The 26,668-nt window shown below is 48.2% G+C and overlaps 1 protein-coding gene across 4 annotated transcripts; it reads left to right on the top strand.

Moving 5' to 3' along the window:
• Positions 1–55: 55 nt before the first annotated feature.
• On the top strand, positions 56–25,561 carry TULP2 (TUB like protein 2). 4 transcript variants are annotated; one of them, XM_077917106.1, is made up of 17 exons: positions 56–577; positions 665–1,898; positions 2,168–2,355; positions 4,813–4,862; positions 8,361–8,412; positions 9,225–9,381; positions 9,981–10,106; positions 11,411–11,530; positions 13,360–13,554; positions 15,247–15,438; positions 15,776–15,912; positions 17,979–18,161; positions 20,222–20,334; positions 21,408–21,522; positions 23,184–23,282; positions 23,397–23,568; positions 24,745–25,561. In XM_077917106.1, the coding sequence occupies exons 3-17, from the start codon at positions 2,299–2,301 to the stop codon at positions 24,876–24,878; spliced, it is 1,902 nt and encodes a 633-aa protein (XP_077773232.1). In that variant the 5' UTR covers positions 56–577; positions 665–1,898; positions 2,168–2,298; the 3' UTR covers positions 24,879–25,561. The 4 variants fall into 4 exon arrangements, with proteins under 4 accessions (XP_077773232.1, XP_077773234.1, XP_077773233.1 ...); XM_077917108.1 differs by lacking the exon at positions 13,360–13,554; XM_077917107.1 differs by lacking the exon at positions 2,168–2,355.
• Positions 25,562–26,668: the final 1,107 nt, after the last annotated feature.

Raw genomic sequence — 26,668 nt, forward strand, 5'->3', positions numbered from 1 at the left:
CGTCCTCCTCCTTCCCAAATACGTAGCTGCATCCCCCCTTTTCCTCCCTTTATCCGTGTTTTCTGGTAAACGGACGCTAGAGGGCGCAGAGAGGAAGGCGATTTAAGTTAATTTAAGGCGCAATTAGAGCCCGGATTTATTTTGAGAGCAAGAATTTAGCAGCGGCCGCGTGTGATCTGCTAACTGGCGAATGTTTTTCTGAGCATGGGCAGAGTGCATTGGAAATCACAAGCTAGAGGCATAAGGCGCTTCGCGAGCGCTGATCCGGGAAAGCTTTTGCTACAGGAAAATGTATTCCTTAATATGCTGGTTACCACTCTGAAATTTGCTTCGTAAGGCTGCCTGCTTTTAAAAATCTGCTGACGGAGGCACTAGGTTTTGCTGCTTCCAGTGTCAGGCAGAAATTCAATATGGGCAGATGCCTCAGCATGAAGGCACAATAAACAGGAGGAGATCTTTACTGAGCAAAACAAAGATTGTGGGGTGGTTAATTAACTGAGGTAACTCAGTCTTATTCATTTCAGTGGGTCTACAGTATTCTGAGTAAAATATGCCTGAATGCCACCCAGTGATAACAGTGAGTAGAAGTCATTCCAGTAAATAATAATTTTAAAATAACTGTTGGTAGTATTTCCAGAAGGCTAATTGTGTTTGTCTCTTGCAGCAAAACGAAAGAAGTCTTGTTTATAGTTCACAAGCAGCCTCATACACCGCATTGTTTGGGAATTCAAAGAAACCAGAAAATCAGAGCCATTTCGAAATTGATTCAAATGGTGTCCAGTGGAGTCCGAACAAAGATCTCAGGAACCGTCATGCAAAATTACAGGATTTTAAGAGGTGTGCAAATGCATATCAAACAGTCAACTTTCCGAAATGCATAGGCGATAGAAATGTCAGAAATGTGTTGTACAAAAATGATAGTTTTATCTGCATGGTAAGTACGCATTTCTCAATTACAGTGGTACCTCTGGTTACGTACTTAATTTGTTCCGGAGGTCCGTACTTAACCTGAAACTGTTCTTAACCTGAAGCACCACTTTAGCTAATGGGGCCTCCCGCTGCTGCTGCGCCACCGCTGCGCGATTTCTGTTCTCATCCTGAAGCAAAGTTCTTAACCCGAGGTACTTTTTCTGGGTTAGCAGAGTCTGTAACCTGAAGCGTCTGTAACCCGAGGTACCACTGCACTGCAAGAAATGGGAAGCGTGCCAGCCAGTACGTGTATATATGAAATGTAAGTTGCATCTGTAGCCATGGGTGGAGCAAATAAGCCTTTACTGTTGGGCAACGAGTGCAAAATGCAGTGGCTCTACCATTCACAGGAGCAGGATATTGCCGCCATTTTACGACTCATACCTCTAAAAGAATTGCACAGGCTGCCAATGAACCACCTGGATAAATTCAACCTGCTATAAAGATATATGTAGTTTGGGACCAGGATGCCTGAGAGTTTGTCTTTCCCCTTATATACCCAGTCAATCACTGCTCTGCAGGTGAAGGTCTGCAGCAGATAGTCCATTCTGCACAATATAGAAACCGGGCCTTTCATGTGGTGGCACCTTCTCTTTGGAATTCCCTTGTTAAATATAAGACAGGTGCTGCCTCAGTTGTCTTCGCAGTGCCTACTGAAGACTTTCTTCTCCCAACAAGCCAACAACTTGGCTTCCAACGATAATGTGGCTCTTTCTCAGTATGTATCTGCATTGGAATTCTTTTTTAGATGTTTAAATTGTTTTATTTTGCATGTGTTTGCTGCTCTGGGCTCCCTTTGGAGGAAACTTAGGGCACGGATAAGACTGGAATCCACTCCCCTCTGCCCATGAGAAAAGCCCCCATTGGCACAGCTACTAAGCCCATCTGGAATGAGACAAGTCATGTCTATGTTGGCATCCAGTAGAATGGTGAGTGCCTCTGTCTCTACATTCTGGAATTCTTTATTCCAGAATGGAACATCTTTTTAATCCTTTGTGGCATCGCCAAGATGACCCATTGTCCAATCAGCAAACAGTAGCTTGTATGGTGACCTGGAGCACTGAAGGAACTAGTGTGTAAGGCAGCTGCTGAGAGCTGGAGGACGGGGGGGAAATTATATTAAGCGCAAGTTCTAAGTTTTTCAACTCTGGTTGATCTATTGACCTCAGTTCCTGAACTGGAACTTGTTCTTTCCCAGCTGTAACGCTGTCTTAGAACTTGCAGTGTCTTTGCAAAGCCTGAAAGGGCTCCTTTATGCGAAGCGGACTCAAAACATACAAGCCGTAGGTTTCGTGGATTTCCTGGAAGGATATAAAGGCCGCTGGAGCCATGCTCAATTGGAACAATGATATCAACATGTCACTAAGACTGATCTCGCCAGAGGAGGTAAGCTAAGAAAGAGGAGGAAGGTGAAGCTAACAGGAGATTTTTTAATTCAGTTCAGTTTGGAGAACAGTTGGTGTCTGCAGCTTCAGGCTGTTGGACAAGATGCCCAGTGGACCCCCTTGCTGAGTGGTGGGTCCACCAGCTCCTCCTCACTTCTGCCCCTGCTGCCCATCTGCTTGCCCCCTACCTCTGGGCTCAGTCTCTACAACCACCAGAGGGAGAGTCAGTTGTGACTGCGCTCTTTGGACAGGGAGGGTGGAATGCAAGGAGGTCAACAGTAGGTGGCGCTAAAGCCAATGGCAAGCAGGGGAACCGACCAATTCTAGTCTTGCCCCCATCTTCCTGCTCCCTGCCAAATTGTACAAAGGAAAGGGCAGCATTGAGAGTAAGCAAGAGGAAATGGAGAGGCAGTACCACGTCCCTGGATTGGTTGTCGGTAAGAAAGTCAGCAGATGTGAGCTGGCTCAGGGCAGACTGAGGCCGGTGGGGCAGTGCCAGGTAAAAGGTAAAGGGACCCCTGACCATTAGGTCCAGTCGTGACCGACTCTGGGGTTGCGGCACTCATCTCGCTTTATTGGCTGAGGGAGCCGGCGTACAGCTTCCGGGTCATGTGGCCAGCATGACTAAGCCGCTTCTGGCGAACCAGAGCAGCGCACGGAAATGCCATTTACCTTCCCGCCGGAGTGGTACCTATTTATCTGCTTGCACTTTGACGTGCTTTTGAACTGCTAGGTTGGCAGGAGCAGGGATCGAGCAACGGGAGCTCACCCCATCGCGGGGATTCGAACCGCCAATCTTCTGATTAGCAAGTCCTAGGCTCTGTGGTTTAACCCACAGCACCACCTGCGTCCCAACATTTGCCCTAATGGACCAACCTCCGCTAGGGAGAGCACGAGGCAACTGAAGGTTGGTGCTGTTTCTCCTTGCTCTAGCCAGCAAGGAGAGGAGCAACAGGGCCAGGAGGAATTCTGGGGAATTCAAATTGTAGTACAGTGGTACCTCTGGTTAAGAACTTAATTTGTTCTGGAGGTCCGTTCTTAACCTGAGGTACCACTTTAGCTAATGGGGCCTCCCGCCACCGCCGCCCGATTTCTGTTCTCATCCTGAAGCAAAGTTCTTAACCCGAGGTACTATTTCTGGGTTAGTGGAGTCTGTAACCTGAAGCGTCTGTAACCTGAGCATCCACTGTACAATAAAGTGCAATCGATAGGAAATAAAAGCAGCAGTAAAAAGCATCGTTAAAAATCATGCAGCATCTACCACTAGGCTTGCCAGTCTGAATCTCCAGGTGGGAGAGAGTACCTTTACTGTTCATGCATCTTGCAAGCTTCAGCTCAGCTGGAGCTGGGTGCAAATTGCAGCATAGACACTCTGGGGGGGTTCCACCCTCCTCTGCTACTGCCTCCCAATTAACTTCCATCTCCAGGGCCTGCCCTGTGATATCACTGGGGGGGCCCCATCATAACATCACCAGGGGCTGCCCCAGGGTCTCAGGTTTGGACCGTGAGATATCAGGGTCTGAAATGCTCCTGGCTTAGCAACCCTGACTACAACAGCGCATTACAGTTGCTACAACTGGCAGAAAAACTATGAAGTGGTCTGCCAAGACCCTTAGCAGCATTCAAGTGGGTAGGGAGCCGGGAGACGATTGGGAACCACTGCCCTATTCGTATATGTGTGCATGGATGTAGCCGTAGTTCTGCAGCTGCTCACTCAAATGCAAGCTTTTCCTCTTGCTCGCTCTCGACTGTCACGCACTGTGCAGGAAAGACTTGCTCAGGGTTCAGCAGCCCGGCCACTGGCTGCTTGCACACCTGACTCCCAAGGCCACTGGGCGGAAGGCACCTTTCGAGGCAGCCACAGGTCCTGCAGACTTAAGGCAGACAAAGTCACAAAGCTGATTAGGAGAATCTGATGCTGGTTTGGCGGGGGAAGAGGAGCTGCTCCGCTGCGTGCTCCCCCCGCCCTTCCGCACCTACCTTCACCAGCTGCAGTCCGAAGACCAGAGCTAGGAGGGAGAAGACAGGATCCCACCTCAGCCTTGCCGTTTGGGGATTTGAGCAGTTTGGGGCTTTCCCTGGGTGAAAGTGGTGAGTTAAGAAGGGAGTTTGGGCTCGTCCTTGAGCAGGATTCCGGGTGCAGGGTGTCATTTGATTGCATTGATCAAATCGCAGCAAACTGTCGTTCTCTACCGAAAGATAAATATCTGGCACCGTTTTTTTAAGGGAGTGTTGGAAGGTGCCAGGAGTCACACCTGGGAACTCTGGATCGAGGAGCAAAAACTAGTGATTTGTGACACTAGCAAAGAGAAGCCAAGATTGGCAGTGAATTGAGAGTCCAAAAGGCTCAGGGCAAAGATGGCTGTGTCGTAGGTGACAGCAGGGGGGAAATTAATTTTAAAAATCAAAAGTAATATTGTGCCTCTCTATCAATCATCTGGTTTTTTCTGCTTGGCAGATGCAGTTCGATCCTGCTGCGGTCCAACAATCTCCAGCAAGGCATAAAATGTAAGCGAACGGGGCTCTTCTGGGTGGGTGGGTGTGTACTGTTGGCTGTTATTCTTGCTAATCCCTCCTGAGGCTAATTCTATCCCGTCCACCTTAGAAAGAGAATAGATGCCTTGCGTGGATAGCCTCGCCCGTTCGCCTTCACGCTTTTAATCCATGCTCTTAGCCTCCGGAGGTCATTTTCGTTTAAGAACCCACTTGTGAGGCTGCTGTCAGAAGAGATGTTCTGTGCCACAGACTTAATCAATTCTATATGTCAGTTTAGCTGCTCTGGCTCACCGCCCCTCACTCCCCCAAAAATGTTCCCTAGGAATACATTTCAGGGCAGGCAGTTGTGTTTGTCTGTTGCACAAAGCAACCAAGAGCCTTGTGGCACCTAAAAGATTTGTTTGTGAAGGCACAGGACTTTGTATTACAGCTTAGCAACATCTGGAGGGCCACAGGTTTCCCACTTTTGCACTGAAGCTTAAATGTATGTAAAAGAAATGGAATAATAATAATAATAATAATAATAATAATAATATAATATATTTATACCCCGCCCATCTGGCTGGGTTTCCCCAGCCACTCTGGGCGGCTCCCAACAGAATATTAAAAACACAATAAAATGTCAAACATTAAAAAACTTCCCTAAACAGGGCTGCCTTCAGATGTCTTCTAAAAGTCAGATAGTTGTTTATTTCCTTGACATCTGGTGGGAGGGTGTTCTGCAGGGTGGGGGCCACCACCGAGAAGGCCCTCCACCTGGTTCCCTGTAGCTTCACTTCTCACAGTGAGGGAACTGCCAGGAGGCGCTCGGAGCTGGACCTCAGTGTCCAGGCTGGACGATGGGGGTGGAGACGCTCCTTCAGGTATACTGGGCCGAGGAACCAGTCTAGCTGCCACATTCTGGATTAGTTGTAGTTTCTGGGTCACCTTCAAAGGGAGCCCCATGTAGAGCTGCAGTGATGCTCCTACAGCCTACCTCAACCTGATGTCCTTCAGATATTGTTGACTCTTAACTCCCATCAGCCCCAGGCAGCATGGACAATGGCCAGGGATGATGGGAGTTTGAGTCGGGTCCCTCTGGTCCTTTCAGACTGGCTCTTCAAGGTTTCCAGTAGCTGCAGTTTGGTGGCAGAGCATATGCTTGGGCTGGAGAAGGTCCCTGGTTCAGTCCCTGGCCTCTCCATATAAAACATGATGAATATACCACTTATGGGATGCTCTTTCCTAGAGATACTTGCTTGAGGGTGCCAATGCGGTAGTCCTTTGGGTGCTAAGTGAAAACCACCCTGCTTCCTTCTGCCGTTCTGCGTCCCAAAGGCATAGCAAACAAACAACTTCTCAAAATATATAGTAGATGCAAACAGCCCAGAGAGCTTGGCAGGAGGAGCAGTATGTGAGCGTAATTAAATAAAGAGAGGTGTTGTGCAACTGTCTCGGCAATCCCTTGCCTGTGCTGCACCGTTCTTGCAGATTGCGCTAATCTCCCAGCCTGCCATTGGGACTGTCCCTGTGTGGTTTGCCTGTAGGAGCACTGGACATTTTACAGCAAATATGACTTTTCTGCTTGCTAGTGTCAGGACATATTTAGGGCCTGAGCATTCAGAAAGCATTTTTCTTTTCGGTGGTCTGACCCACCTGCACCGTTTTCTTGCAGCCTCACGGAATCCACAAGTAAAAATGCTTCACCCACCCCTGGGAGGTAAGGAAGGGGAGGAAGGGAATTTAGTAAGAACTGGTGCTTCTTAGTCTGCCTAGCTAGCTAGCTGCTTAGCTGAGTATTGCAACTGAGATAACAGCATAGTGGTGAAGAGGCAGAGGCTGGTTGTACGTGGAAGCATTTACAGCTGTATCAATGGAAAGGTACTGGTGCAGCACCTGTTTTCCATGCAGAAAGTTAGGACTGGGAGAGACCCAGGTCTGAAACTCTGGAGAGCCACAGCCAGTGTGGACAATGTGGAGCCAGGTGGGCCAGCAGTTGGACAGCTTTGTATGTTCCCCAGCTATGCACTTATTGACAAAATCGCCCATTTCAAAATGGTATAAAGCAGAGCTAAATGAACATCAGGGCTGCAACCATTCATTGGTTGGATTGATATATTAAGGCCCTTTTTGACTGAAACGACACCGATTAATCGGGCAACACATTTCGGCGAACGTTCACTATTTTTAAATAAAAGCACTTACACAAACTTCAGCTGAAAAAAAGTCATTCCCCTTCAATTGTAACACAGAAGGGATGCCTCTTGGCCCCAGTGCCATCATATATATACATATAAAGAAAAACCCAGCATATTTTCTCCTTTCAAAACTATTGGTTTAGTCATAGGAAAATCTGTGCAGGTCTCATCAGTGAACGAATCCATTATTTATTCAGGCAGCACCTCTAAATAATACCAGCCTGCCGTACAATTGTGCGTGTAAAGTGCCTTGAATGTTTCAAAGCACTTTGGAAATCCTAATCTTTATTAAGCATTATTTTGATTAGAACTCAGCTCCGTTCAGTCCTAGATGCTGTCTTGCTACAGCTCCATCGTCCCTAACTGTTAGCCTTCTGAATGGGGCTGATGGGAGGTGGAATCTGACAACATCTGGAGGGCCACAGAATCCCCATCCCTACTTTAAGGAATGGGCCTAGTTTAAAAATAGTGGAGCCCATCTTGTTTCTTCCTCACTTGTAACTCCTCTTTCCGTCAGTGTGAACAATACGGAAGGTATCCATGTTATTCTGCTACACCAAAAATTACAGAGTGTCTTTGAGCCACCTGAAGTTGAACATATTTATTATGGCACCTAAGCCAGATGTGGCCAGATGTTGTGGATTGCAGATTCCATCATCCCCATCAGTTCGCTCTGATGGCTGTGGCTGATGGGAGTTGTGCAATTCACAGCATCTGAGCAGCACCTCAGAATTAGCGGACTCCATCTGCTGAAATAAAACCGTAGTCCACGATAGCTTATATGCCATGGCAATTGTGGCAGGTCACATCATCCACACCGTACATTCAAAGAGTGTAGCTTCCCCCAAAGAATCATGGGAACCGTACCTTTGCTAAGGATGCTGGGAATTGTAGCTGTCTCTGAGGAGTAAGCAGCAATTTCCAGGATCCTCTGGAGGAAGCCATGTGCTTTCAATGTGCCATGTGAATGTGACCGTAGTTTTTAAGGTGCCACAACACTGCCATTTATTTGTGAGTGATGCAGGAGTTCGAGAGCATGGAGGGGTTTATAACTTATAAGTTACGATGAGCGTGTGGACATGGCCTTGTCCACTTTTCCGCCTCCACCGTGGCTGGGCCTTTGAGGCTTTTGTGAGGTCACAAAATCCTTTCAGCGCCATGGCACTCAGAACCCCCAGGGAGCAGCAATCCTGGGGACTGACCCCTCTAGCAGGTGGGGCTGCCCCGGAGCTGGCAGAGTGATGCCACATCTCAGAATGTACCGGAATTTGTACCGCCGCCTCCACTCCCTCTCCAATTCACCTCCTGATGCTGGTACCCCTTTCTCTTCTAGCAATGGCAACGACGAAGCAGCGTTCATCCGGAAGCAGAAACTGGAGATCCAGGTACTTTGCTGTAGGAGAGGGCCAAACTCTTGGGAGTGGGGAGGAGCGTGAACATTGCTGGGGACCTTCTTGGTGGGGTGGGGTAAACAGCTCTCGAGCTGCAGGGATGCAGTTGCTTGGCATGTGTTATCTGTAAGTGGCAATGCTTGTTTAAAAGGTTCTTGAGTATGGCAAGGGCAACACACCCCATAATTCAGCTGCTGCAGTGTATTCCAGCACAAGGGTTTAGATCTGGGTTTTTGGCAGAACTCATCTGTGGGATCTCTTAATGGGGGAGGCAAATAGAGGGGAATCATTGCAATTGACATGAGTCTTAGAATTGTAGAGTTGGAAGGGACACAAAAGGTTATCTAATCCCCAATCCAGTGCTTTTTATGGTAAAAAAAAATGGGACGTCAGTATTCATCTATTGATAAAAGTGCTGTGGGTGTTGGCATAAAATGGCAAAGAAAGAGGTGACTGTACTGCAAACCACAGCCACCAAAAAAGCATTGAATATACACAGCACCCTCCTCTACATTAGTGTGGTGTAGTGGTTAAGAGCTGTGGACTCATAATCAGGTGAACTGGGTTCACGTCCCCGCTCCTCCACAGGCAGCTGCTGGGTGACCTTGGGCCAGTCACACTTCTCTGAAGTCTCTCAGCCCCACTCACCTCACAGAGTGTTTGTTGTGGGGGAGGAAGGGAAAGGAGATTGTTAGCCGCTTTGAGACTCCTTAAGGGGAGTGAAAGGCAGGATATCAAGTCCAAATTCTTCTTCTTCTATTTAACCCTGCTTCCGTTTCTGACCATCTCTCTGTACACCCTTCCAGCGCCGTATCATCGAAAAGAAGCAACGGCGCAAGCGCCAGGAGCCGCTCATGGTCCAGGCCAATACGGAGGCCAAGGTGAAGGGGCGCCGTGGGAGGCGCAAGCCGGAGGAACGCATCCCACTCATGGAGTCTTGCAGTGAGCATAGCCTGTGCAATAGTGAGTATCAGCAGTGCCCAGCCTGCTCTCCGCATTTAAATCCTTTTGTTGGGTGGGGCTTCGGGAACGTTGACATATCCCATCGCGTAGGATGAAATTCCAATCTACGAGGAGGCTTTTTAAATTGTAATAATTATTTTTTAAATAAACAGAGCTGCAAAGTGATTAGTAACTTCAAATGTGCACATATTTAAACTGCATGCATTTAAATTTGCACTTTTGAAGGCTACAGAAGGGGGCAATATGCAGGGGGAAAGCAGTCAGATGAGCTTTGATAATTATATTAAAAGCACCCCCCCTTTGCTCCAAGGAGCTCGAGGGGGTGTAAATGATTCTCCCGCCCTCCCGGTATATCATCACAACCACCTTGTGAGGTAGCTTATGCTGAGAGACCGTGACTAGACCAAGATCACCCAGCGGGTCTGTGGGCGGATTCGAACTCGGATCCTTGAGGTCCACAACAAACCCACTTTGGTACTGGACCAAAATTTGCCCTTCTCAGCTAAATGGTAGATAAAACGGATGGTGTGGAGATTTCGGAGCTTTTCTCGGATGAGATTTGATGCCCGCTGAACGATAATCCGCCTGTCTTTCCAAAGGTACAAGCAACCCTTTCCTCGTGGAATCGGTCCCAGAGGCCCACCTTGGCGCTCATATTTGGGGTAGCTCTGTGCAGATGAACCGGACGCACAACGGCCAAGGGGAATGCCAGGAACCCTTTCCAGGTAACAAAAGAACATACGGTAATATAAGAGCTCTACTGGATCAGGCCAGTGGCCCAACAAGTCCAGCATCCTGTTCTCTCAGTAGCCAGGCAGATGCCCTTGGGAAGCCCACAATCAGGGCAATGGGCACAACAGCCATCTTCTCCCCTTGAGACTTCCTCATAACCCTTCCCAGGCCACACTTCCTCTCCCCAGGCCACACTCCTCAGTAGCCTGGTTTCAGTGTTTTTGCATGGCTAATAATGACTCTTGCTTGTCTGGATGAAGGATAGAGGCAAGGGTGGGTGGGGACTAGCCTACCGTGCAATGGTAAAATTTACCTTTATTGCATCTCCCCCTTTTGCCCTCTGACCCCGCCCAGCACGTGTGGCCCTCAGAGTAATTGCCCAGAAGGCAATGTGGCCCTTGGGAAGAAAAAAGTTCCCCACCCCATAGGTTCTGAAATCTTGCACTTGCTGGTGATTATCCCTGTTATAAGAAAATATCTCTATTTTCCTTACGGGGAGCCCTTAAGAGTCCCGCAGGAAATCTCTATCGGTCAGAGAGAAAGCAGAGGCCAGCCAGAGTATATTGAAAGCAAAGCGGCTAATAAGCCTGATCTTTATTAAAGGAAATCAACTATTGCAACAGGGTCCCCACTCACCACACGCAGGAGGGAGGTGAACCTTGAACAATGGTGCGCAAGCTCCTATAAAGACTTTTGAAATTGCCCACCCTGTAACCCAAGACCACCCCCCAAAACATCATACATACATCACAGAAAGAGGTGGTCCCCAGCAGAAATGTGAGAGCGCTGCTTCTCTCCTGTCTGCCAGGATACCTGATAATGCCTTACTTGATAGCATTTTCTGGGTAGCCTGGCCATCACTTTGAGATGGTAAATACTTTAGTTCCCTAATCTCTTAGGCATATTGATAGTTTGCTCAGCTTAACACATACTTGCTAGACTATTTACAGGGAGGTGTAAGCCCCTACAGTCCAGAGTCAATTGGAAAGCTTTTCCCATTTCCTTCCTCCTTGCAGAGAAATATTTGAGGTCAATTTGGGAGAGTCAAAATGGCTTCCTGTACTATTTCAGACATGCAGTTTATATACTTATGTATTCATTTGCCTTGTACATTTATGAACATTTATTCTATATTTGAGACCTTAGAATTATTATAATCCCCACCACCTGTTTCCTCTCTTCCCTGAGGTCTTCAGCACCCTTTCACCTTTAATTATTTTTATTTTATTCAACAAAATTTACACAGCGCTTGATTGAACAGCCTCTATGTGGTCTTTGTACCCTTCCCTCTCCACAGATTTCTTTGATGAGGCCCAGCTGGAGGAGGAGCTGGAAGTGGCCATTTTGGAAGAAACCCAGCCTATCAACAGGAACGAATCAGCTCCCAAGAACGGCTGGCAGGCCAAACAGAGAGAAGGTGAGGGGGGGGGCGGGGAGAAGAACCAGGTTGCTGAACATTCACCACTGTGATACCGTTAGCGGTTGCTAAGCAACTGCCTCTGATGCTCGGTTGCCAGGCAACAGAGATGAGTCAACAAGACTCATACTGCTTTGCACATGCCCAAGGACAAAGTTTCCCTATGCAGAGAGGGGTTCCTGAAAGGCAGAGGCAGATATATTAGGCAGTCTGTAGGGCGCACAGGTACCCCAGTGTGGGAAATATCCCTGCTGATGTTCCTAGTTGATTTGAAGGGATTCCCGCTACTAGTCGCTTCCCCAGTGCAGGGAGAGAAGGTCTAAAAGCTAAATTTATGAGGAGGAGATAGCTGGTGGTGTGGGTTCTACAAGGAGTTGCTGTGGGAATAAGGAGTAGCAAAGTTTTTATCCCTGTTCATTCCAGATATACAGCATTTAGTGAATTTTAGGGGGCTTGATAATGGATAATAATGTTGTTGCCACTCACCAGATTGTTGCGTTCCAGTATTGTCTGCCTGTGTTTTGCCCCAGACTTGATCTGTGGGAAAAAGAAAAAAAAATATAGGGCTTAGCTGCCCAGTGTAGGTAGGCAAAATTCAACCAAGGCTTCAGAACTAATGTGCTTTTAGTTAAAAACTTCGCCCTTCAAGCTTCTGCCCATTTATTTCTTCCTGTTCAACAGAGCTTGTGAGGAATTGCTGCTTAATTAGTCACTCTGGTAACGAGGTTTGGAGAAGGCTTTCATTGTCAGTTTGTTGCCGTCTTTTATTTTCTATTGTAGCAAAATCAATAAAAGGGATTTAACCCTTTCCCCTGTGCCATCTTCTGAAACAGTCGCCACCAAAGTTGCTTTTATCCATGAACGGGGGTTGGGGAAGACGGGTATAATATGAGAAATGGCAGCTTCAAGAGAAGTGGCAAATTAAATCGATGAAATGGTTCTACAAAAAGGGTTGTGTTGTGAACCGCCCTGAGATCTACGGGTGAAGAGTAGCATACAACTTTAATAAATAATAAAGGAATAATTAAATTACCTATCCCCACTCCCCTAGGAACAGGGCCTGTTCGTAGGTCTTCCTGCAACAGGTTTTACAAAAAGAAACCGGGAGATCCAATCAATAATCTCACACTTTGGGCCTCATTTTAAAATGGCAAGTTTCTAATTCTGATGCAGATAAAAGCTGAAAAAGTGAGAGCACAATCTGGTGAAATCACAAGAACCAGAGAGAGAGAGAGACTGAGCCAGACTTCCACTGATCAAATTCCAGTGGGAATTCAGGGCTTCCTATACTGCATTTCCTTCTCCCTTCCCATGGTTGGACACTAACAGCATAAATAATTCAATTTTTCTTATTTACATCCCCCTACCCCAAGTTACAAGGATGCGGGTGGCGCTGTGGGTTAAACCACAGAGCCTAGGACTTGCTGATCAGAAGGTCGGCAGTTTGAATTCCCACGACGGGGTGAGCTCCCGTTGCTCGGTCCCTGCTCCTGCCAACCTAGCAGTTTGAAAGCATGTCAAAGTGCAAGTAGATAAATAGGTACCGCTCTGGCAGGAAGGTAAACGGCGTTTCCGTGCGCTGCTCTGGTTCGCCAGAAGCGGCTTAGTCATGCTGGCCACATGACCCAGAAGCTGTACGCCGGCTCCCTCGGCCAGTAAAGCGAGATGAGCACTGCAACCCCAGAGTCGGCCACAACTGGACCTAATGGTCAGGGGTCCCTTTACCTTTACCCCAAGTGACAGAACTGGCCTTTAACTGGCTTGCTATTTAAGGCACATTTCATTCATAACCCCTGAGGTCATTGTCATTTCTTTCTTGCCACCTGCAGGGCTCCCCAATGCCCAGCGACATAGCCAGGCTTCCAGGTCAAAGAAGGAAGTCTTATCATTCAGAGAGGCTGTTCCGTCTAACATTGTGGACATGGAAGGGGAGGCTCCTGGCTGCGAGTTCCAGGCACCCTTGTTGGAAAAGGAAGCCTCATCCCCAATACAGAAAGCTCCATCCATTATCATGGATATGGAAGGTGAGACTCCAGAATTTTGCATAAGAGTACAAGGAGGCATGGAAAGAAGAAAAGCCCACTCTTGAGGCAAAGGAGTATGAGCTTGTGCTTTGAACATGTGCCCGGTTTCTAAATAACCGTGCCAGGGAAGCATGTATACTCTGAACAGGGAAGGAAAATTTGCATTTAAAGCTGTGCATATGCGAGTAGTAAGATAACATGCCACTGCTGCAATGCTTTCCATATAAAAGCTGCTTCAAAAAAGGCAGCTCAGAAACTTCCTTTTTAAATGCAGCTGCCAAGCGGTGGGCCGCACCAATTTATTATCTACTTCATTGGTTCCTAAACAGTTTCCAGGCTCAAGCTTAGAAGCCACCTTGACAATTATGTAGTATACAAATGACCATGTTAGTTAATAAATTACATTTCCCCCACCTTTCATACAAAGGCCTCAGGTGACATACACAGTTCTCGCCTGAAGTTTAGGTGGCAAGACACAGCGATAACAGCAAGGACCTTTATTGAACTACATGACTGGGAAACAGGGGCAAAGCAACTGCTTATATACATTCCCGAAAGCCTGGGCCACTCCCACTCCCACCATGATTGGCTGTCTAAACATCCAAGCTGCAAATCATGACTCAGAGTTCAAGGGCCAATAGCAGAGGCCCAAATCCTGAAATGTTCTGTGATTGGACATCATGTATAGAATCAGAACACAGGAGCTCAGGTTCCTTAGTCCAGACACAAGCTCAGGCAAACACAGACCACTGAGTACATAACACCTCCCTTCCTCATTTAATCCCCACAACAACCCTTTGGGTAGGTTAGGCTGAGAGGCAGTGGCTGTCCCAAGGTACCCAGTGAGCTTCATGGCTGAGTAGGGAATTCAAACTTCGATCTCCAGGTCCTAGTCCAGCACTGGTCGCCCTCTGCTTTAGCACAAGATCAGGAATGGGAATGAGTGAGCAAGTATGGGGGATGCACAGTGGATCTGTGTTTAATAAGACAGAGTGCAAAGAGAATGCAAATGGGTTCGTGGAAGGAGGGAGCAAGCAAGGAAGAAGTAGGAAGACAACAAGGCCCATCTTCTTACATTATTCCCCATGTCAGATATGAGCCATTGTTCCTAAACTGCATGCAGACAGGAATATAGTCCGGTGTGTGTGTTCCCTGGGTGCAGAAATTACATCTGATGTTGAAAAAATATATCCTGAAGTGCATATACAGACACACAGAGCTATCCTACATGAGCCAAGCCAATGGACCACCACACCCAGTATTGTCTATTCTGACTTGCAGCAGTTAAGGGTCTCAGGAACAGTCTTTCCCATCATCTGTTACCTGACATCAATCCTTGCTAGGCTGTTGCTCACTTGTATTTTTTCCTGGAAACGCCGTGGGGTATACAGGGACACACTGGTGAATGACGTGGTTTGTGTGTTATGTACTTCCGGTCTCTAAAATATAAGGCAAGTGGGGGGAACTTTTGGCCTTCCAGACGTTGTTGAACTACAACTCCCATCAGCCCCGGCGAACTGGGCCAATGGGTAGGAACGATGGGAGTTGTAGTTCAGCCACATCTAGAAGGCCAGAGACTCCTCACATGCCTAATACAAGGTCTGAAGCAGCCGTGGGACGGGAGGTAGAAGGTGGCGTGCAGACGAGAACAAGCCAGAAGAGGGCAGTAACAGAATTGATTTCACATCTTAGACCATTTCGAGAGTGAACCGCAGAGAGAAGACATGGACCTAGAATCTACAGGGTCCAAGGATACCACTGGCGAAGCCTGCCATGTCGACACACTGCTCAGCAATTCTGACAGTGAGGGGGAGTCATCCCAGGAGTTGACAGTCCCACCCTCACCCATGAAAAAGCCCCGGGACAGGATGCTTGCACACAGAGGTGAGTGGCCTTCCAGCTGGAAGGGGATCGTCTGCCAAACTGCTCTTTAACTGATCTTGGCAAAGAGTTCTGAGATATAGCCAAGAGTTGTGTGTGTTTCTGCCAGCTCTCTGCAAACATCCAGTTGCGTGATGTTTAGCACAGAATTAAGTGTCATGAGGACCTTAGGTGGCTAGTTTTTTTAAAAAACCAACAACTTTCTAGCATTAATGGCTGTTAAAATAGGCATGCAATGTATAGGCTCTGCCCCTGATCTAAAGAGGTAGAAGGGAGAGACAGAGAGAGATTAGTGACTGGATTCCACCCCATCCTTCGCAATCCTCCTTGCTCTTCTCAGGGTCTCTCACCAATGGAAGGAGAAGCCAGAGTGAGGAAGACGAAGATGACGAAGAGAAGGATGACGAAGATGAAGACTTCAAGGAGAAGGATCAAGACATCCTTATGTACTTCCGTGAGGAAATTGACTCGGCCACCGTAAGAGCCTACGGCTGAAATTGAGCATCCCCTTTCCAAGCATCTGAATGATCACTCGGGATATATGTGGCTGGGCGCATACCACATATTTAAAGTGCATGGCTTCCCCCCAAAATCCTTGGAAGTGTAGTTTACACATACTCACATACTTACAATCCCCAGCAGCCTTATCAAACTACAATTCCCATGATTCTTTAGGGGAAACGTCACATGCTTTAAATATATGGTGTGTACAGTATGCAGTTGTGCTAATGTGAGAGAAGGCCCCCCCCCCATCCTAGCTGTTGCCCCCGATGTCCTGCAACTCTACTCGGGTGCTTTTCCATAGGTACACCTTCACCTCACCCCAGCGCCATTTTGTTCATTGTCCCGCTGCCCTGGTCTCCACAGGGTTGGGGGAAATTATTGTCAGTTTCGACAGACAAATTTGGGGTGGTTGAAAGAACCAGTGCATTTGTGGAAATGGACAATACTGTCTCTCTCTCTCCCTTATCCATGGCTAGAGAACAGTAATGGAAACTGGCCACAGTGAAATGGACAAGCTTCCCCCCCTCAACATACTTTTATATAGGGAGAAGTCTAAAGGTGAAAAAAGGCACTCCCAAATATGTGGAAAGAATGGTGGGTGAAGGACTTAAAAAATGAGTTCAGATGAAACACATCTGTTGCTGTGCTGCTCCCTTGAAGGGCGGTGCCACAAACTTAAAACAGGGTCTACAAATGGTTCAACTGGTCATAGTTTAAGAGCATAAGACATGCTTGCTGGATCAGGCCAGTGGCCCATCTAGTCGAGCATCCTGTTCTCACAGTGGCAGACCAGAGGCCTTCTGGGAAGTCTGCAAACTGGACATGAGCACAAGAGCACTCTGTTTCTGCTGAGGTAACTTGGAAACTGTGGTTCTTTTTGTGGGTTTGCTGAGAATTCTCTCTTACAGGTTCTTTAGGCCAGGAGGAGATTGGCTGGGCACAGGCCTACATAACAAGTGCCTGGTTTTCTTCTCCAGCTTTACACACAGACCCTAAACACATTTCCTTTTAAAAACCAGGGACTCAGAATTTGCTATTTTAAGATTGATGTTTTAGCACAGAGCAGGGCCAGCCCAAGACATTTTGGCACCTGAGGCAAAATGGTGCCCCCCTCCCCGCCAGGGAAGAAGGGGTGAGTGAATATCTACATCAGGAACAAGGAGGAGAATAAAGATCTACACTGGGATCTGCTGCTCCTGTGGATCCAGAAGCCTGAGGCGGTCACCTCACATTGCCTCATGGGCAAGACGGCCGTGGAACAGAGTATTCCTTTTACAAGGTCATAAACCGTACAGGAACGAAGAGTCTATTCTCTGCGATAATTGTGTGTTTAATTAGGCTTGGGAAATCCCAATACTCATGTTGATCTGACATTAGCTTTGAGGGAATTAATAATCACATGGCCTGAGGTGTTCGATAAAATTTGTCAGCTTTTGGCTCTCCAAAAGTTGTTGGACTCCAACTCCCAATTGCCCCACCGAGAATTGCCAATGGCCAGGGAAGCTGGGAGTTGTAGTTCAATAACATATTGAGTGCCACAGGTCCCCATCCCTGCTTTAGCCTCTCACAGAACTATAATCCACAGGATTCCATGTGTTTGAAGCACTTGTGGTCCACATATAAGAGCAAGGAGCCAATCAAGCAGTTAAAGGAGAGAACAGTTGCTTTTGACTGAGATTCCCTACCTCATTCCTTCCAAAACACCTCCCATCTGAGGACAATGTTGCCTTGGGAAGGAAAGAGAGAAGACTGAACTGTCTGAAAAGCTGCCTACTATCTAATTCCCAGTATTCCACCTGAGGGCATTTCCCTCCTTCAGATGGGCTACTTAAGGACCATCTTGCCCCAAAGGGAGGAGAGGTCGAGTTATCCAAAAGGATTTGTTCCCCCTTGTCACTTGTCTTGGTTGTTTTAATGTTGTTTCAGTTGATGCTTATTGTTTTCCTATTTCCATGTTAACTGCTTTGTGAGGTTTTCCCCAAAAGCAATCTCTTAACTAGCCTTAAGAAGCAGCCTATCCTTATTTTCCCCCCTTTCAGTCTCCCAGTGAAGAATGTAGCACCCCTTTGTCCCTCAATCTGGATGACCTAGAAGAATTTGTACTGAAACCTGCTCCTCAAGGCAGTACAATCCAGTGTCGCATCACACGGGACCGGAAGGGGATGGACAAGGGCATATTCCCCTTCTACTACCTGCATCTGGAGATGGAAAACGGAAAGAAGGTATCTGCAAGCGAGAAAGAATTCTGTGCCTTTAGAAACAACAGCAACAACCCTGCTTTCAGGGGTCAGCAAACGTTTTCCACAGCGGGCCAGTCCACTGTCCCTCAGACCTTGTGGGGGGCCAGACTATATTTGGGGGGGATCCTCCCCACGACTCTCCCCTCCCTTCTCCACAGCACCAGACGAGCCCCGGTGGATGCTTACCTGTGCCTTGCGAGCGGCAGGGGCTGGCAGAGGTGGAGGGATGATGAGCGGCGCAAAAGGGCTGGTTCCATAGAGGGGCTACTTAAAATGGTGCTCAGCCAACTGCGGCTCAACAAAGCCCAGCCCCCTTCCTCCTCTAGGCAGGGCAGGGAGAAGCCAGGAGGAGGGAGGCAGGAGGCGGCGCCGCGGTGTGTGGGGGGGGGGAGGGAATGGCGCAGCCCGAACAATCAGAATCCCCACAGCGATCCACACGGCGATTCCCAGACCGTCCACCAGCCGGATCCAGAAGGCAATTGGGCCGGGTCCAGCCCCCGGGCCTTAGTTTGCCGACCCATGGGCTAGAGTCCATCAGATGAATGAAGTATTAGCCCAGGGGTCAGCAAACTTTTTCAGCAGGGGGCCGGTCCACTGTCCCTCAGACCTTGTGGGGGGGGGTCAGACTACGGTATACTTTGGGGGGGGGGGAATGAACAAATTCCTATGCCCCACAAATAAACCCAGAGATGCATTTTAAATAAAAGGACACATTCTACTCATGTAAAAATACGCTGATTCCCAGACCATCTGCACTCCAAATTTAGAAGGCGATTGGGCCGGATCCAGCCCCCGGGCCTTAGTTTGCCTACCCATGTTTTAGCCTTACTTGGTGGGGATATATAGGGAGAAAGAAAAGGTCAGAAATGGTGAACAGTGGAGTCTAATAGGAAAGAAATGTCTGGCAATTCAGTTAAGGCGGCAATCCTGGGAGCTCATCTCTCTCTCAATGGATGGCTTCCAGCCTCATGAGGGCCTTCCCCACTGCCATGGCAACCACTGGGGCCCTGGCCTTACCAACCTCTCGGCCATGTCGTTAGAGGCAAAAAGGCAAGTGCCTCACATATGCCAGCCCTCGCACTGGTGTATGTATTCTCTCTCACCTTTGAAAGATGTTGCATGGAGGAGGTCCCAGGTACAATCTCTAGGCATGGCCTAGAGTCCCCTGCCCGAAATTCTGGAAAACTACTGTCAGATAGTGTAGTAGACAGTAACGAAAGGCTAGACGGATCCATGTTCTTAGTAGGTTGCAACAAGCTTCAGAGGAGGAAGCTGCCAATGGAAACATATAGACTAGTAATCTTATCAATCATATTGTACAAGGACTTATAGTTCCAGTTACAGATAGGTAGCCGTGTTGGTCTGCCATAGTCAAAACAAAAAAAATTCCTTCCAGTAGCACCTTAAAGACCAGCTAAGTTAGTTCTTGGTATGAGCTTTCGTGTGCATGCACACTTCTTCAGATACACAGTGTATCTGAATTCAGCAGTGTATCTGAAGAAGTGTGCATGCACACGAAAGCTCATACCAAGAAAGAACCTATAGGTAATTACTCTAGAAGGAAGTGCAATTTGTACCGCTTCCTGTGATTTGACACTGCTCAGCAATTATATCCCAGGATTGTTTTCCAGTACATTTGGAACTTCACTGGAAATGTTAAAAGTAGGTCATGAGGGACCCATGGGCCTCCAGATCTGGCCAAAGTACAGCTCCCATGGCCATGCATGCTGGGAGTTGTAGTCCCACAACATTGGGGGGGGGGGCCACAAGTCCACCACACCTGCGATAAAGTCTCTGCAATTATTCTGGATGGAAGTGGCTTAGAACTGGGACGGAGAGCCTTGGGCCTGTAGATATCGTTGGATTCCATCTCGCATCGATCCCAGTCAGTGCAGCGGCGGTCAGGGAGTTGTAGTCCAACAACATCCAGAGAAAGGGAAATGTGAAGATACCTGTGTGGATCAGAAAGGGGGATGCTGACCATTTTGGGGAGGGAGGCTTGCCAGGGACCCGTCTCACTGTTGCTGTGTATTCTCCCTCAGCGATTCATTATGTCTGGACGGAAGAGGAAGAAAAGCAAGACTTCCAACTACCTCATTTCACTGGACCCCATTGATCTGTCAAGGGATGGAGATAACTACATTGGGAAAGTCAGGTGTGTCTGTTTCAACCCCATCTTGCGTTGGCAGGGCTGTGGCACAGTTGGGAGGGTACCTGGTTTGCGTGCAGGTGGCCCCAGGTTCAATCCCTGCCATCTCAGGAAGCTCAGGTAATGTGAAAGACCGAGACCCTGGAGCGCTAGGGCCTGTCAGCGTTACGCTGCTGTGGTCATGTCACCCCAAACATCCAGCCCTGTAGCACCTTAGTAGGTAAGGTAAAGGGACCCCTGACCATTAGGTCCAGTCGTGGCCGATTCTGGGGTTGCGGCGCTCATCTTGCTTTATTGGCCGAGGGAGCCGGCGTACAGCTTCCGGGACATGTGGCCAGCATGACTAAGCCGCTTCTGGCAAACCAGAGCAGCGCACGGAAACACCGTTTACCTTCCCGCCGGAGCGGTACCTATTTATCTACTTGCACGCTGATAGGCTTTCGAACTGCTAGGTTGGCAGAAGCAGGGACCGAGCAACGGGAGCTCAACCCGCCACGGGGATTTGAACCGCCGACCTTCTGATCAGCAAGTCCTAGGCTCTGTGGTTTAACCCACAGCGCCACCCGCGTCCCTAGCACCTTAGTAACCTACCCATTTATTGGGCTGAGAGCATTCATAGGCAAGGACCTACAACGCCTCCTCTAAGTTATCGCCAAAGAAAACCACAGAGCAAGCGAGGCAGCCTCTTTTCTTGGAGCAATTTAAAGTTCAAAGCGATGATAGTGATCTTTTGAGTTGCCCAGTTTTTCTGGAGGAGGTGTTCAAAAACAATTCCCATAAGGAGCAGGAAATGGCTATTAAGCCAATTTCCTTTCAGGCATCTTGTTTATTGAGAATTTGTCCCCATTTTTTAAATGTATGCACAAATGATACTTAGCTGGGAGACACAAACACTTATGTTTCATTCTTGGCTGCTGCCTTTTATTTTTAGCAGTGCTCTTGTTCTTCATTTGTATTTTCTTTTGATATTGAGTTTTGGATTGTTATTTATTAATTGGGAAGTGGGGGAGTTGAGGATAAGGTATAACATTTCTAAAATAAGCGTTTCTTTCTCCCCCCCGCCCCAAACCTGCTTCTAGGTCCAACGTACTAGGAACCAAATTTACCGTGTTTGACAATGGGATGAACCCAGATAAGAAACCTTTTGTTCCAGAAACAGCCCAGCTGCGGCAAGAGCTGGTTGCCATTTGCTACGTAAGCTTGAATGGAGAGTGGGCCCTGTTGGAATGAGGGGAGGAGCCTGGGCAGTAGGAAAGACCCAAGATCTGAAAGAGCCACCAACTGCCAAAATAGGCAACACTGAGCTAGATGGAGGAATGGCCTGTATCAGCAGAAACCTCTGTTGCTATGGTGCTGCCTTTACTACAGAGTTGAGATGAGCCTGTAGTCCTCCAAAGATGTTGGGCTACAACTCCCATCGATCCCTGGCGATTAGTCTGAGGCTAACGGGAGTTTGGGTCCAACAGCATCCAGAGGCCCAGAGCTCCTCCATCCCTGCTTTATTTATCAACTTCTGGCCACTTGTGGTGTTTTCCTCTGGTATGAAGCAGATTTTTCTCCCAGTGGGACAATGATGGTTGAGTCCTCGGCCCAGTATACCTGAAGGAGCATCTCCACCCCCGTCGTTCTGCCTGGACACTGAGGACCTTCTGGCAGTTCCCTCACTGTGAGAAGTGAGGTTACAGGGAACCAGGCAGAGGGCCTTTTCAGTAGTGGTGCCTGCCCTGCGGAACACCCTCCCATCAGATGTCAGGGAAATAAACAACTACAGTGGTACCTCGGGTTAAGTACTTAATTCGTTCCAGAGGTCCGTTCTTAACCTGAAACTGTTCTTAACCTGAAGCACCACTTTAGCTAATGGGGCCTCCTGCTGCGCCACTGCTGCACGATTTCTGTTCTCATCCTGAAGCAAAGTTCTTAACCCGAGGTAATATTTTTGGGTTAGCGGAGTCTGTAACTTGAAGCGTATGTAACCTGAAGCATATGTAGCCCGAGGTACCACTGTGCCTGACTTTTTGAAGACATCTGTAGGCAGCCCTGTTTAGGGAAGGTTTTAATGTCTGAAATTTTATTGTGCTTTTAATTCTGTTGGGAGCCACCCAGAGTGGCTGGGGAAACCCAGCCAGATGGGCAGGGTATAAGTAATAAATATTATTATTATTACTACTACAAAATGAGAATGTTGGCTTCGGTTTCAGGCGATAGCTTTAGAATCTATCCACTGCATTGCACACAGATAGGAGGAGAGTTGTTTCTGGGCGCTGGGGCAGCTGCTTTGCATGCAGAAGGCCCCAGGTTCAATCCCTAGCACCCACACACCCTCAAGTAGGGCTGGGGGAGACCCCGGCATGAAACCCTGGAGGGTTGCTGCCAGTCAGTGTAAACAATACTGAGTGGATAGATCAGTGGTCTGACTTGGTACGAGGTGGCTCCTTAGATATGCATTCACAGAATTCACAACATGCTACATAAATGAATAATAAAGTGACAGTAACAACCTGATGGCAGAATGAATAGAATCATATACAGTGGTACCTCGGGTTAAGTACTTAATTCGTTCCGGAGGTCCGTTCTTAACCTGAAGCTGTTCTTAACCTGAGGTACCACTTTAGCTAATGGGACCTCCTGCTGCCGCCACACGATTTCTGTTCTCACCCTGAAGCAAAGTTCTTAACCTGAGGTACTATTTCTGGGTTAGCGGAGTCTGTAACCTGAAGCGTCTGTAACCACTGTAATTGGAAGGGACCCCAGGGGTCATTTGGTCCAACCCCCTGCAATGCAGAAATCTTCTGTCCAACGTGGGGCAATAGGAGAGTTTATGTTGCTTTTTGATCCTTTCCTCGCCTTCTTTATAGGAAACCAATGTGTTGGGATTCAGAGGCCCACGGAAAATGACAGTGATAATCCCTGGTGTGGACGCGGACAACGAAAGGATCTGCATCCGGCCTAAGAATGTGAGTGGTTCACTGCTGCATGGAGGCTGGCAGGCAGCCTCGCTTCTTCTAGTGCCCTTCTAGGGCTTGAAACCGCCAGCATAAAACATCCCCGCATGTCTGTGTTGTCGGTAGGAACATGAGACCCTCCTGACTCGGTACCAGAACCGGAACATGCAGAACCTTATCAAACTCCAGAACAAGATGCCGGCTTGGAACGAGGAGACCCAGTCCTACGTGCTCAACTTCCGAGGGCGCGTCACACAGGCCTCCGTCAAGAACTTCCAGATCATCTCAGAAGACGACCGTGAGTAGTGGGCGGAGTTGAGACGAGGCGACTGCAGCCCAGTAACTTAAGCCACAGCCGCTCATAAGCGAGGCCGGTTCACTGGGGCTTCCTTCCAATCAAACAGGCTTAGAAGGACCACTTCCTTCGTGGGCAAGGGGTTCTCTGGTATGGCCTCCCCAACCTGGTGCCCTCTGGATGTTGTTGGACGAACCACTCCCATCAGTTCCAGGCAGTGGAAGCAATGGTCAGGGATGATGGGAGTTGTAGTCCAGAACAAACAGAGGGCGCCAAATAAAGGGAGACCTCTCTGGCGTAACAGTCCCAGCCCGGATATTGCTGCATCTCGGCAATGCACAAGAAGACATAAAGGTCGCAGCAGACCTGCGTGCACGAATTACATATTTACATATTGGCTGGTGCAGACATGCTACACGAGGATCTCTGTGTAACCAAGTTACCTCTATTCACCAAGCTCCATAGGTGTAAGAAAGCTATTTACACCACCCAGCAACCATCTTTCAAAAGAACAGGACCTCTCAAAGATACACACCCCTCCTTCTGTTTATCACAGGCTGAAGGAAAGTTTGAGCAGAGGTTTGGCTGTCTGTAGTAAACGGAGGTGGTGGTGGGGTATGTATCTTTGGAGGAGAGGACCCTGAGCATGTTGTTTTGAAGAATGGGGAGATGGGTAGTGAAATATACTCGGGAGTCGAGAGTGGATTTCATGCTCTTTATTCAGCTCATAGTGGTGAGGAGGAATGGAAGTTCCCCCAAAATGTCTGCTTTATATACATTATTTACACAATGGGCCCCACGTGATTGGTTAATTCCGGGATTCTCCTGTAGGCCAATCAGGTTGCGGATTCACTTCCACCTGGAGCTGGATTGGGTGGCTCCTGTGGACCAATCAGACTGCTGCATTCTGGGTCCTATTGTTCCAGAACCAATCAGACTGCTGCAGACTGAATCCTATTGTTCTAGGACCAATCAGACTGCTGCATTCTGAATCCTATTGTTCTAGGACCAATCAGACTGCTGCATTTTGGATCCTATTCAACTCAGTACATAACAGTTGGGCAGGCCGGCGAGGTGGTGGACCAGGGTGGATGTCTTCAAAGGTGTTTTGTCTGCATCAGAGATTATGTACAGAGTTTTCTGTCTCATTGGTGCTCTCTTCCCATCCCTGCCATCCAGCTAACTACATTATGCTGCAGTTTGGTCGTGTGGCGCCCGATGTGTTCACCATGGATTACCGGTTCCCTCTTTGTGCCGTTCAGGCCTTTGCCATCTGCCTGTCCAGCTTCGACGGGAAAATTGCTTGCGAGTAGAGAGCCATCCCGCCGACTTCTCTGACATCCAACCTCTGTGGCTTTTGCCCTGGATTGCTTCCTGCTGCCTCGTAAAACTGGACACAAACTGTTTTGCTTTCAGTATTGCCCACCTTCTACCTCCGACCTTCCCGTCTTTTGTCAGGCTGGACCTCCACATGACCTGTTGCCGTCAAGCTGGCATGTGATTTCCCCTTTTGCTGCTCCCCCTTTGAATCCCGACAAGCCATTTCCTGCCAAAGTATCTTCACCATTCCCTGTAGCCCCCAAACCTTCGACTTCATCTCCGTCTTTCTTGTTTTGATTCTGGTTTTTTATTCGCTTTGAAACTCCCCCTGCCCAACCTGATTTCTGACCTGTGTCACTTAACCTTTGAACCTTGCTACTTTGGTTAAGGCTTGTTATGTCCTAACCCCCCCCCCCCCAGCCTCCCCCCTTCAAAGTAACTAATTAATATCCATCTATGCAAGAAACATACCATCTCACCAGATGTGGACCAAAGCTCCGTTATTGAAGAAACAACAAAGCACTTGAAGAAACAGCAACTTCTGCCAGCTTCATGAATTCAGAACAAGGGAAGGGGCAGCCATTTTGAAACTATGGGCTGACGCTGCAACCCCACCTATTTTCCCTTCTCTATCAAATTGGGTAATAGATTGGAAATAAAACTTACCCAGAGATCAGTCTGGCCTCCTGACTTATTCTTGGGAGATGGGGCTCTTTCCAGGAAAACCTGCTTCTAGAGGGGTTTGACAACATCAGTTGGGGATTCCAAACTACCCCGCATCACATTTCTGTTTCCATCCTCATCACAACCAGAGACACTCAGCTCACCATCTTGATTCAAAATGGCACCCAATCATATACAAACATCGATGAAAACCTGCTCCTTGATCTCAGGAACAGTCATACCAAATTTGGTTCCATTATCTTAAAAGGTGCCCAAATGTATAGTGAACAAACAAACAGCTTTCCAAAATAGAGAATATCTGTTTATTTTATCAGGAGGTAAAGGTAAAGGTACCCCTGCCCGTACGGGCCAGTCTTGACAGACTCTAGGGTTGTGCGCTCATCTCACTCTAGAGGCCGGGAGCCAGCGCTGTCCGCAGACACTTCCAGCTCACGTGGCCAGCATGACAAGCTGCATCTGGCGAACCAGCGCAGCACACGGAACGCCCTTTACCTTCCCGCTAGTAAGCGGTCCCTATTTATCTACTTGCACTCGGGGGTGCTTTCGAACTGCTAGGTTGGCAGGTGCTGGGACCGAGCGACGGGAGCGCACCCCGCAGCGGGGATTCGAACCGCCGACCTTTCGATCGGCAAGTCCTAGGCACTGAGGCTTTTACCCACAGCGCCACCCACGTCCCTTATCAGGAGGTATTAAGGGCTTTATAAAATGCAGCCCCTGGGTTGTAGGTTGCTCCCCCCTGTGGTTTATAACATCAAAGTTATGAAGTGTAGATTGCAAAGTAGTATGAACTGCATCCACTAGATTCTCTCTCTCTCTCTCTCTCTCTCTCTCTCTCTCTCTCTGTCTCTCTCTCTCTCTCTCTGTGTGTGTGTGTGTGTGTGTGTGTGTGTGTGTGTGTGTGTGTGTTTATAGCAAATCTCTAACTTCCACGATGGCAGTTTGGTTTAATAAGCTGAAAAATATCCAATACAGCCTCCAAGATTAGGCCCCAATTAAAATTAGCCATGACAAGCAATTTCCATTGAAAGCAATGGGGCAGAAGTTGTTGTTTTTTGTCGTGACTTTAACTTGCTCCATTGTTTTCAATGGGACAGGCAGC

This window comes from Podarcis muralis, chromosome 13, assembly GCF_964188315.1.
Source record: "Podarcis muralis chromosome 13, rPodMur119.hap1.1, whole genome shotgun sequence".
Taxonomy (NCBI): domain Eukaryota; kingdom Metazoa; phylum Chordata; class Lepidosauria; order Squamata; family Lacertidae; genus Podarcis; species Podarcis muralis.

Excerpts from the sequence above, each read along its gene's own strand:
- TULP2 (XM_077917106.1), top strand. The coding sequence starts at position 2,299 with ATGCTCAATTGGAACAATGATATCAACATGTCACTAAGACTGATCTCG. Across the intron at positions 2,356-4,812 it reads GACTGATCTCGCCAGAGGAG|ATGCAGTTCGATCCTGCTGC; the intron begins GTAAGCTAAGAA and ends TCTGCTTGGCAG. Across the intron at positions 4,863-8,360 it reads TCTCCAGCAAGGCATAAAAT|CAATGGCAACGACGAAGCAG; the intron begins GTAAGCGAACGG and ends TTTCTCTTCTAG.